General features: G+C 37.7%; 1 protein-coding gene across 6 annotated transcripts in view; it reads right to left on the bottom strand.

The window, feature by feature from the left end:
- PTPRQ (protein tyrosine phosphatase receptor type Q) overlaps positions 1-12,743 on the bottom strand; it is a 106,705-nt gene that overhangs the window by 92,997 nt on the left and 965 nt on the right. For 4 of the 6 annotated variants that reach the window (XM_053404729.1, XM_053404730.1, XM_053404732.1 and 1 more), the window contains exons 3-15: positions 12,028-12,165; positions 10,929-11,064; positions 10,230-10,481; positions 9,151-9,368; positions 8,112-8,298; positions 7,706-7,990; positions 6,724-7,008; positions 5,836-6,105; positions 4,410-4,670; positions 2,301-2,431; positions 1,737-1,866; positions 856-1,006; positions 663-769 (exon numbers count right to left, since the gene is read on the bottom strand). In XM_053404729.1, the coding sequence (XP_053260704.1) occupies positions 663-769; positions 856-1,006; positions 1,737-1,866; positions 2,301-2,431; positions 4,410-4,670; positions 5,836-6,105; positions 6,724-7,008; positions 7,706-7,990; positions 8,112-8,298; positions 9,151-9,368; positions 10,230-10,481; positions 10,929-11,064; positions 12,028-12,165 (2,551 nt within the window). Of the gene's footprint in view, positions 1-662; positions 770-855; positions 1,007-1,736; positions 1,867-2,300; positions 2,432-4,409; positions 4,671-5,835; positions 6,106-6,723; positions 7,009-7,705; positions 7,991-8,111; positions 8,299-9,150; positions 9,369-10,229; positions 10,482-10,928; positions 11,065-12,027; positions 12,166-12,743 lie in introns of those variants that run through there. The other 2 variants (XM_053404733.1, XM_053404734.1) reach the window with 2 other exon arrangements.

The following is a 12,743-nucleotide window of genomic DNA, read 5'->3' as shown; positions in this document are numbered from 1 at the left end:
AGAACAGCTAACTTACATTGAGACTGGATGGGGATATGAACCTCCCACTCAACCCATTGAGTTTCCACCCACAGCATTCAGCCCGGACATTGAGATCCAGCTCTGAGGGCGGTTCCCTCATTGAGAGAAACGAGGTTACATGGACTAGGAAGAGGGCCTTTTTGGTAGTAGTGCTTGGAGTGTGGAACGCCCTCCCAACTTTCTGACTTTTAGAAGACACCTGAGGGCAGCCCTGTACAGGGAGGTTTTGAATGTTTGAGGTTTTTTGTCTTTCAATAGTTTGTTGGAAGCTGCCCAGAGTGTCTGGGATAATCCACACAGATGGGTGGCACATTATTATTATTATTATTATTATTATTATTATTATTATATTGTGCTGACTGCGTATGTGCAGATTAGGAGGGAGAGAAAGCAGGGCTGTCTTGAATCCTTGGTGCTTTATTTATTTACTAAGGGATTTTAATGCCATCATTAATTAATCATTTAATCACCATTTTGCGGGATAGCTTTGCATCATGTATCAAAAACTGCAAACAATTAGAAACATCCCTCACATGTAGAGACTGTATCTGTAGTGAACTGCCCTCAATTTTATGCTCTTAAATTACAAATGATTACAAGGACATAGTTTGAAAATCCAGAATACAAAGCATAAAACTTACAAGTGCTGATTTTTAAAGTGGCGGGGAAGCTTCTCTTTAATCTGTTCTTAGTAACTATTTTAATAAAGTAGTCAGTGCCTGAAGAAAGGCCATCAAATCTGTGCTTCCTGCATAATTGAGAAAAATATAATTAAGAAAAACATTGTCTAATCATACTGTAGCTAGAAAGTAATGTGTTATCTTTAGACAATACCTTATATCTGAAGAAAGCTTTTCTTCTTTGCTGTAGTTTTTGCAAGCCAATGTAATGATGTATCCATCAAATATACCCAGTGCTGGTGGCCAGGTAAGAGTTATTGACTCAGAGTCTTTACTGAAATTCATATACTTAACTGAGCTTGGCACTATAAACAAAGGTTATTATGTTGAAAATTAGCAATTCAAGCATATATTGGTAAGCCAACAATTATTATCTCCATCCATGGAGGTTCTTAAGATGAAGCAAATATGAAATTATTAACAACGCTTAATGGATAGGATTTTGTGCCTGGCAGCCTGAAGTTGGAATAGATGGCCAAGTCTAATTTTCCATAAATAACTCCATACATAAAATAATAGGATTTGATTCTCCACCTTCTGAGAACAGATAAGGTGCAGCACAGGAAGAAAACAATATCAGTCTTGATGTTTCTGCAAAAGGTTACCACTTTTTTTTTAGTTGTACAAAAGGCAAAAATAAACAATTAACTTTTTCCATCACTAATAATTATACATGTTCTTGTAATTTTGTATATGCACTTCAGCAAATTTCCTACTTTGCTATTGCATGGAAATAACATTTTACCCAGAATCTGCCTATGCACAATTGAATGTTTGGAGTCCTGACCCTCACTTCATCTGAAGACTCTTATACAAGGTGCAAACAGAGACGGCTTCGCCACTATATTTATATACACACATCCCAGTATGCCCTGTTAAAAATATATAAATGAGAAAGCATTTATCATTTTCAGTTTACCCATTACACAGAAATCTTCTTTTTTTTTTAAGGATTAGCCCTTTAGTGTATCAGGATAACAAAAGTGATGTTTACAGTGGCGGTATATTTTACAAGCAAAATTTTATCATTCTTACCTGTCTCTATTTGTATGCTCACAGGAAGGCTGTCTTTATATCCTTCTTTTTCAGTTTTAACTGTGAAGTTATATAGTGAGCCAGGGATCAGACTGGAAAATTCTGCTAATTCTTTTGTGACTTTTTGGACCTACAGATCAAACAGAGGTAGTGTCTTCTTTGCAGTTTTGAAGGGGTGTGTGTGTGTGTGTGTGTGTGTGTGTGTGTATCAGCACATTCAATGCACATGTAATTCTTGCAATCAACATGTGCTGTGACCTCATCCTGCACCTATTAATCACTGCCCCTATTCATACTGCAGGACCTGTGCAAGCTGAATGGCAGGGACTGGAGACTACAAAGTCTTTCGTCTTTCCCTGTGGACTTCTGGCTTTGCAAGCACACAAGTGCCAAGGGTTTGAGAACCTAGGCACATACATAATATCAGCTGGAAAAAATGCATTCAAAACAGCAATACAATAGTAAAATGTCTATGTGGGTTCATCCCTTTTTAAAATGACTATAATTTACTTGACAGCAGTGATTTCATTGGTGATATAAAACAGATGTTTTTTTAAAACATACCATGAAAATACCTGCATAGTTTATGCATGTGACTTCATACTGCTGAAAGTTTCCATCTGCTCTGTCCCAAATAATCTGTATTGAAATATCTGTAACTCTGCCTTCATGTACATTTAGTGGAACTGCAAGGCCTGCAAAATATGTGAAACATGTACATCATACATTTCATTTCTCATGTCATAATAAAGAGCCAGAGTGGATGAATGTCTGAGCCTTTTGGATTTCTGCCATATCCAAATGTACCAGCAGAGACCTTTCATCAACTATGTTCAACCCCAGCACTCAATTTACTTCAGCTTATGAGTTATCATTTATTTTCAAAAGTAGTTCTGCAATAAAGAAGCTTATAAATGTTTTGAATGTCAGAAAGACACACACACACATTATCTTTATACACTAGAGCAGGTACGTATGGCCAAATTCTGTTTTCCCAAATACTTGTTTAGGGCCAAAAACAACTCAATTTTTACCACAGTGTCAGTAAATTTGGGTAGAGACATCAAGGACCTTCTAGAGCTTAAGAGGTAAACACACACAGGTAGCCATTCCTGCTTTAGAGACTATGGATTGTATCCAATAATTAGTCAGCAGTTTGTGCAATGGAACTTCTTCTCGCCCTGTGCACACCATGTCCCCCCCAATCTTTTCTAGAGCAGAATTGGAAGGGGCACACAGGGAGAGGAGGAAGAAAAACATTGTGCAGAAAGAATTCCTTATACTAATAAGATGACTCCACTGGATACAACCCAATTTGCTTTCCTATCTGTGTCTTTCTGTAGGCCCTAGGCTAATTGCTCAGATGAAATACTGTATTTCCATCCATTCTCATCTTTGGGGGGGGGGTTTCCCCACTGGATAATTCAGTCCTCCATAATTTGTGGAATTCCATATAACAAATCCTGAAGACTCTTGTCTACATTTCCCTACCTCTACAGCCCATTCCTTCTGAATCTGTGTCCTTCCCATTCTCTTTGAAAAGTTAATTCTTGTTACACAACATCCTACTGCAACTCCAAACTCCTACTATTTTAGGAAGAGATGAGCTGCAGTGAAGGCATAGCAAATGCCAAAACATAGAATCAGATGGTGATAAACCTCTCCATTTCCTTGAAGAGGTTTTCCCTTCTTGTGGGAAAATGAAGTAATAGATTCTAGTATTGCACATCTAAATACCAGAAAGATACTATGTTAAAAATGTCATGTTTCCGGCTACACTTTTACTATTTGCTTAAAGTGTAACCCACTTCCATTTATTTCAGTGCTAAAAATATGCATACAAGAAGGTGGGGAAATATGCAACTAAAAAGGAGATTGATGAACAGTCATGAAATCGACAGGTTACTCTTTCCCGCTGTTCTCTGTACTGAAGCAGGACTACATGAACATACAAAAAAAAATATTAAGGTTCATATACTTTGACTCAGCATCTAACCATTCCCCTATAAACATTGATTGCAGTTATTGGTAGAACCATCTGAGCCCTCAATATTACTGTACACAGAGAAATGCTAATGTGCATTAGAATCTGTGGTCTCAAATGCTGCATCACAAACACTGATACTGTTTATATCATCCAAGACTGCAATCCTATGCATACTTGTTAGGGAGTGAATTCCACTGCAATTTACATCCAAGAAAACATGCACAGCCTTAGGCTGAATATTTTGAACTACGAAGTTACCGAGAAGTTAAAAAATTATGATATAATATAATAAGTCAAGTAGATTTCCATGCATGCAATGGGACTCCCCCTTCCTTTTCTTTCCTGGTGTAAACCAAATATATGCTTTTGAGATGCAGGGCTGTAGGGCAGAGAAGTAATGGAAATCCCATTGTGCACCATGATGTCTGCTGCATGAACAGAACTGCAGTGTTGGATACAACCTATAATTTTATAGACAATATATTATGTCATCAATAAAAACATTAAGATGCTAATAAATCAGCAATGCCAACATGAGTCCACAACTATCAACATAAGTTAATCAGAAATAGCCCTGACAAATACTTCCACATATAGTTATGAAAACAATATATGGACTAGACAAATTACAGCAAGATTTCATATTGAAGGAAGAGGATGTCATCACATAACCTTAAATAACTTACATGTTCTTATAGCTGGCAGGTGGTATACAGAACTTAACATAGATCCACTTGTAGTGGAAACAAAAAAATCATATTCCGTGCCCGGGATTAAATTCTCTATAGTTACTTTCCCATCAGTTGACAAAGTTGTAGTTGCATTAGGGCCTCTTTTACTCATGACGTGTAAGCCATCAAAGACTCCAACAGCAGGCATTTGAACAAATAAAACCACAGAATGACTTTGAACTTCATAGGGGATGACAATCTGTACTGGTTTGGGTTCTAGAGTGACAACAGAAGGAGGGATCAGATCAAACATGTTTTATAAGCAGCTGTAAATTAGAACAGTAAATGTAGACCACATGTTTTTAATGCAGGGGACTATAAAGTAAGGATTGTCAGATACAATATTGTTGGCAAACAATGGATTTTATAGTGGTGCTATAGTGGTCAACACAAATACAGTTCATTTCAATGGAAGCATCAAGAGGGTTTAATGCTTTGACAATCCAAGCTGTTCAGAAGAGTAATCAACTCCTGATTAACTGGCCTAAGGCCTGATTTAATGTTCCAGCTGAACTTTCTCACATCTACGCCATCTCATCAAAATATGGGTATCAACTACTGAACTAAAAAAATAAAATTTATGAAACAATGGAAATAGTCATGCCACTTTGACAAACTATGTAGTGTTCATATTTCGTGTGTTGCCTACTGTTTTAGAATACTATCTTTTCTGCACAACCTTATACGTATTTGAAGTGAATTATAGGTATTCGTTCTAAAATGACTTTTGAAAAACATTACCATACACATTCTCTTGCTCTCAGGCCACATGTCATTATTTTGAGTGGGGGGGGGGAACCACGGTGCTCTCATTCTCAATCAAGCCAGTTGATGGTTGGCAATGAAAGTAATGTTTCATTTCCACAAGGCAACAATTCCAAAATATTGTGTTAGCGTGCTTTGAAATAAATTCTGTTTCTATCATCTACTTCATATTACAGCAACCTACTTGTGCAATGGATTTCCATTCACACAAATAAGACTTTCCCTTCCTCTCTTCCACTCCCATAATCTATCTGCTTTTGAAGGTTGGGGTACTGGGACTGCAGGGAGAAGGGAGGGAGGAGAAGTCCTGCTAGCATAATGTTAGCTCTCATCATAAGACTTTCCTTCACAGGCTTTAATCCTGATCCAACTGATAAACTTCCATACTGGATTACAGCAACTACTACTACTAAGTATACTTCTTTTAGGCTGCATTCCTATACCCACTATGAATGAGTCCCATTTAACTCAACAGGACTTACTTTTGAGTAGACATGTGTCTGCAATGGCACAACTGATATAGAAGCATTTAAGGTGTGTGTGTGTGTGTGTGTGTGTGTGTGTCCCCTAATAACAATGTTTCTCCCCCCCAAAAAAAAGTCTTAAAACATCTTACTAAGAGTGCATTGAATGCTATTTAGATCACTCTTGTTTCCATTTGTTACTGTAGCCACTCCTATTTCATAAGTCATTCCAGGTATTAGGAGTTCAATTTTAAAACTCTCTGTATTGTTTACTAAGAACACCATGTTTTTATCCTCAACTGCAGATGGTCTTGCTTGGATATAGGATTCCTGGCCCTCTTGTGGCAGTTTCCAGTAGATAATTACATGGTCCTCTCCTATATCTTCTGGATAGATGAATACATTCATAGGTGGGCTGACACCTAAACAAAGAAAATGATACCTACAGTGCATATCAGATAGACAAAATTATTCCTAGTTGATTAGCTCTCCTTCTAAAACTCAGTTCTCAGCTGAGAAGGATGCATGCAGTCACTGTTTCATTGTTTCAGTCATAGCTTCACAAAAATAATTATTTTAGAATATTATTTTAGAATTATTTTAGAATATTGACATTCCTTCATCACTAAAATGGGAGAATTGCATAAATTGTAACACATGTTCTCTAACAACTTGGATAAACATTTTAAATTTTAGCAGAAAAGGAGGAGACGTTCTTACTAATTTCCCCTTCCCCTACAGTTCCATCTCCTTCACAACCCAGGAGCAAACATCTGGCACCATAAGGGACTGCAGGGAGAGGGGGGAGTGAATGAAAATAAGATTGCTTAAGAATGAGGGTTTGAGGTTGTTGTTTTTCTTACAAGCAAGTGGTGTATAAATTTTGTGAAATAAATAATTAACTGCATGTTGAACTTATATGTAGATGCTATCATCTTCCACACTTATTCCTTTTGTTTAGGAGTCCTAGGACATATATCCTAAATTACTACCAGTTAAAAGTAATTATGTACATTGTTTATAAAATAAAAATTATGTACCTGTTACTATTAACATAGGATCCTCGTAGCAGCTTAGAGTTCCCTTTTCAGCTACACTTTGAATCTGTAGCTGATACTGATGGTATGGCTTGAGATTTCCAATTACAGCAGAAGTGTTACTTTTTCCAAATGGAATGGCTTCCCACCTTGTTGTTCCACTCTCTAAGATGCTAATTAGGTAGTTATGAAAGGATGCATTACATGGGCTCATTGGATAATCCCATTGCAAAACTATTTCTGATGATGTCACTCGCGTTGCCTTTACATTGAGTAAATGTAATGGCCCTAATGATCAAAAGATGGGAAAACAGAATTCTGATATAAATGTAGCTGTTGGTACAAATACTTTTAGACAAAGGTGCAATAAATAAAATATTTACAGTCTATGGGCTGGACTCAACTACGTTGTTGTTGTTTATTAAATATTTTTTAGATTTAAAGTCTTCAAATCTCTATCTCCCTATACTGTATTATTTTTTAACTTATGATATTTTCTCCCACATACACTTTTGGCCCAGTTTTCATCAATTTAGTGGTGCTCAGTGTTGGAGGAAAGCACATACATTTCCTTCTCTGTGAATAGGCGAATAGGAGAAAATACTTGCAAAAATGTGTATATTTGTTAAAGCTGAATAGAAAAATTGGAGGTTTGGCGGGGAAGTCACACAAAAATTCTGGAGAATTAGTATGAAGATTTTTTTAAAAAAACTTAAATTGCTACAGAAATGTGGAGAACTGAACTGTGAGATTTCAAAAATGAGAAACTGAAAGAACCAAAATTGGAAGGTCTTTCCATCCCTACTCATAACTAACTCTTAAATCCCATTGATTTAAGTGGGTCTGTTCCAACCAACATTTGATTCTGATTTTTTTATGCAGAGATTTAAAGATCATGATAAAACACAATATATTATTTTTCCATGGATGACATATATTAAAAATGTGCTACATTAATATCATATTTTATTGTAATGCAACTTACTTGTCTCTAGCATCCTCACTGGGTGTAAGCTAATATGTGCCCCTTCAGGGCTTCTTGCTGATAATAAAAAATTATACAAACGACCAGGGCACAATTTCAAAATTTTTGTTTGCGTTGAATTTAGAGTAAAAGTTTCAGAATGTTGTTCTGAAAGTTCAAAGTAGTATTTAATACTGAGCTGAAAGTCTGAAGTAAACCAGCCAATCAAACTGCTCCAAAAAAGTGCTGCTTCATCTGTGCCAAAATCCTGCACCTTAAATGTGAAGTTTTCAGGAACAGAGGACACTGAAAAGAACAATTTTTAAAACTTTAAATCCAAATGCCATTTTTGATCATAAAATTTAAATTATTCTTCATTAAAAGTATCTTTTAATAAAATGTTTGATAGCAGTAATAAAATAATTACATTCATATTTGCAAATATAGGGCAATGGGATATAGCAGAAGAAAGGCATGAAAAAGTAATTTGGACCACTAGAATTTCGCTGAAATGCATAACAATCAGTTTCATTTTCTGGGATCATTGGCAGAGAAGAGAACTCAGATTGTCCAAAATATGGGGAGTCATCTGTCCATGAGAGATGTCCTTCTTCCTGCAAGAATCAAAATTACTGTAATAAATTCCTCCTTGTTTTAGATAACTGCATTCCACAATACACCTGATATACTTCAAACAAGTGCCATGCCTTGTTCCTTTTGAGCAAGTTCATTAGGCAGGCTGTCAAAACATGTTTCTTTTTAGGCAGGCATTTGACCTTCTAGTATACTGGGAATTGTTGGGTTTTTTCCTCCTACTATATGAGATCAGTTGTTGAATTTGGCTATTTTTTTATTCTTGTCCTCCACTTGAGAGATTCAAGTGAATTAAAAGTGCATTGTAACTTAATTAATTAAAATAAAGCTGCCATTCCATCCTTGGAAGCAGTGCTTGATTATATAAGTCTCCCCTCAAAAACCACAGATACTTTCCTTGCTATGTCAGGGCAATTTGAGTCAAGGTGGTGCTGTGGTCTAAACCACTGAGCCTCTTGGGCTTGCCGATCAGAAGGTCGGCGGTTTGAATCCCCGCGACAGGGTGAGCGCCCATTGTTTCCAATCTAGCAGTTTGAAAGCACTTCAAAGTGCAAGTAGATAAATAGGCACCGCTCTGGCAGGAAGGTAAACGGCATTTCCGTGTGCTGCTCTGGTTCGCCAGAAGTGACTTAGTCATGCTGGCCACATGACCTGGAAGCTGTCTGTGGACAAATGCCAGCTCCCTCGGCGAGTAAAGCGAGATGGGCGCCGTAACCCCAGAGTCGTCGGTGACTTGACTTAATGGTCAGGGGTCCCTTTACCTTTTTAAGTTCTACCAGCTGCAAGGGCTCCAACTAGAAATGCATGTAAAAAGTAGAAATGACTGAGCAGGGCTGGATCTAACATACTAACCTCAGATTTAGCATACTGACCTTGATGTCATTGAGACCTGTCCATAGCATGATTACATGACTGAATGACCGCAGATAAGAAGTAAGAAATGCATGTTCTTCTTTATTCTTTATATCAACAAGACGTGCCCCACTTGAAAATAATTCACAGCTCTGTTGTGCCACACTCCAAGGCTTGCTTTCTTTACTTACTTTATAGCAGCCATGCTTGAAAGCTGTCCAACCATCTGAACACAAACCTAAAATGGACATATAATTCCAGTATTCCAAAATCATTTCTCAACACACATGCACACATGACTAAATAAATCTATTTTCCTATATGATGGCAGTTAAATTAAGCATACCTACCACACCCACTATTTTTTCTAAAACAAATTAAATCATCATAGTTTTATACAAGTCTCATAAAGGATGCTCTTAAAAGTCTGCTTGAGTTGTAGTGGAATAACAATGCTGTATTCACATCACAGTTTGTAGATTGACACCATGAATAGCACTATGTCAGTTAATGGGCATATTTATACTGTATTGTATTAGTAAAACGTTAAGTTAACTTAAGGAAGTTCAGGGGGGAAAGTTTCCCGTTACCTCCTTCCACTTTCAGACAACTAAGGCCTCTCTGGAACAATGTGGGATAGGCTGTGGTGGGAGGGTGGGGCAGATGTCAAGGACCAGAACCAGGTGATGGAAGTGTGGATTGTCACTAGATGAACCTATGGGGCACTGCCATCTTCTAACTTCAGTGATTCATAGGTTCATAAGCATGCAGTGACAGCCTGGTTTCACTCATATTTTAATTGGTTAGATCCAGTGCCATTTTTCTAGAAAAAGAGGTGCCAGAACTCACAATGAACACCTCCCTCATTCTCTTAGAATGGCAATGGCACCCACCTGAGAGGTGCCGGAACTGAGTTCCAGCAAGTTCCAGCTGGCGAAAAGCCCTGGTTATACCTGTATTCTACTCCTTTGTATAAATTACAAACAGCCTACATGGAGTTACCAGACACTCCCCCATCCAGGCACTGGTCATTTCTAAATTCAGTATATTAGATGCTTTTAGACCAGGAATAGCAAAATACAAAATTTGAAGTACACACCTGTTTCAATGTGAACATCCAGCATCTGAGACACATTAACAAAATCCAAGTGAAGCTGTTTAAATTTAAAACTAAAAGTGTACAAAGTTGCAGGTCTCAGATCTGTCCATTCATAGAAGACCTCATTATGCTTAAACATCCGAGAAATGTTATTACATGAAATTTCAACAGAAAAATCGTTAGCTAGAATATTCCAGCTAAACAATGCACTAGTACTTGTCACGTGTGTTTTGACAATGTCTGAAATTCCACCTGCAAACCAAATTAGAAAATTTCATCAGATTGATAGCGGGGAAATATTCACACAATTTAAAAAAATAAAATTTCCAAAGTAATAGATTGGTGTGTGTGAGAGACTGTTTCTGTTCAATATCAACTTGGCTATTATAAACTATTAAATGTAATCATATACCTTTTCCATCTTAGTCTGTGATTATGTTAAAAGTAAGTCCTACATTGTTGTACAGCCGCCCCCCCAGTTAGGCACGTCCAATATGTGTGCGACCATGTATACGAGCATCAGACCAAACCCGGAAGTGACCCAGAAACAGCATAAAGATGTCACTAAAACATCACTAAAAGGGTGGAGAAGGCTGTTTGCAGGCTTTTTCAATGTGTTTCAATTATATGCGATTTCACCAAAGTGTGTGGTGTCTCGGAATGTAACCCCTGCATAAACAGGGGGCTGCCTGTACTTACATGTCTTGAATGATTGTGCATGTAGAATTTTCCCATTCTTCAGTGACTGCACCATCACATCATATTTCTTCCCTTCTTCAAGCAGAATTGTAACATTTTGTGCTTTTAGTTGAGTTGTGGAAACACTTTTCACATTCTGCAATTTAAAAGAGTGCTATTTTGGTTTTTTTTATTTTAAGAATTAATATTGCACTGTATCTGAGGCAGTAGTTCTAAATACAGTATTAATTAAAGAGCATCTCATCCTCCCCTCCCTCAAGTACCAGCTTCCATGAGAAAATGGTCGTTTTCTATTGCAGCTCTCAAATTCTGGCATGCCTTTCCATGAATATATGCCTCCCACCCTGTAATCTTTCTGCAACAATGCTTCCTCCCTTTTGCCTATATTATTACAGTGGTACCTTGGGTTAAGAACTTAATTCGTTCTGGAGGTCCATTCTCAACCTGTTCTCAACCTGTTCTAACCTGAGGGACCACTTTAGTAAATGGGGCTTCCTGCTGCCGTCACGCTGCTGGTGCGCGATTTATGTTCTCATCCTGAAGCAAAGTTCTTAACCTGAGGTACTATTTCTGGGTTAGCGGAGTCTGTAACCTGAAGCGTCTGTAACCTGAAGCATCTGTAACCCGAGGTACCACTGTATAGGCTTTCTGTTTTGCTGACGGGTTTTTGTTTTTATTGTAGTTTCAATTTCTTTTATGGTTTTGATGTTTATCACAAGCACCCAGGTTATAATCATTCAAATGGCATTTCTATTGGAATGGTCTATAACTAAAAGAGCTAACTAAAGGAGTCCAGCAAGTGCAGCAACAGACTCATTGACTATTACATTCAGGAGAAATAAAGGTCAGATTCCCTAATACCATGTGGATTGGAAGGGTCCTTATAACATCTTCCCTTTTTAGACTTCCTTTTTTCAAACCCATAGAATTACATAAATTTTATTTTCAAAGGTTAACCATTTTCTCTTAAACTTTCTTTAGACAACCAAAACACCCTTGCCAACATTATTTTTTTAAGCAATCATGTTCAACCAAATCCTGCAATCAAATCAAATTAGTGTAACTGCTTAAAGCATGTGATGCGAAGCATACAGCCTACTTTTTGAGCCAAGTCATCAGTGAGGTGATATGTTACAACATAAAAATCTGGATTCCTCCCTTTCGGAAACTCAGACCACTCCAAGAAAACAGCTCTAGATGGCTTCTTTACTTGACCACACTTCAGGCCACCAGATATCTGCAACGCAAAGATGCAGTATATGTCAAACGATAATCAAGTGCATATTTGGAGGGAAAATAATATATTGTTGCTACATATCACTTAGCAGTCATCAAAGCTCATATCTACCTAACTTCATATTATGAACTTATCTAGATTGCAATGCTCAGCTACTTTAAACTGCCATCTTACCAAAAGGTTCTTCTTTGACTAGGAAAGTAAACTAAGCTTCTGGGCATGTGCAAATCTGCAAGGATCTTTGGGGATACACAACCTTCAAACATTCGTGAGCATTTAGTATAGACACTGGGCACCCTGAAAATGGCACATCGTGGGACTTATATCTGCATGCTCACAACATCATCCCAGAAGCAAGGAGATCTTACATGAGTGCACATGGTGACCTTTTTGAGTTGCTTTAAAAGGATAAAGGTAAAGAGACCCCTGACCATTAAATCCAGTCGTGACAGACTCTGGGGTTGCGGCGCTCATCTCGCTTTATTGGCCAAGGGAGCTGGCATACAGCTTCCGGGTCATGCGGCCAGCATGACTAAGCCACTTCTGGTGAACCAGAGCAGTGCACGGAAACGCCGTTT

Source organism: Podarcis raffonei, chromosome 10 (assembly GCF_027172205.1).
Source record: "Podarcis raffonei isolate rPodRaf1 chromosome 10, rPodRaf1.pri, whole genome shotgun sequence".
Taxonomy (NCBI): domain Eukaryota; kingdom Metazoa; phylum Chordata; class Lepidosauria; order Squamata; family Lacertidae; genus Podarcis; species Podarcis raffonei.
This window is presented reverse-complemented; position numbering and strand designations above follow the sequence as displayed.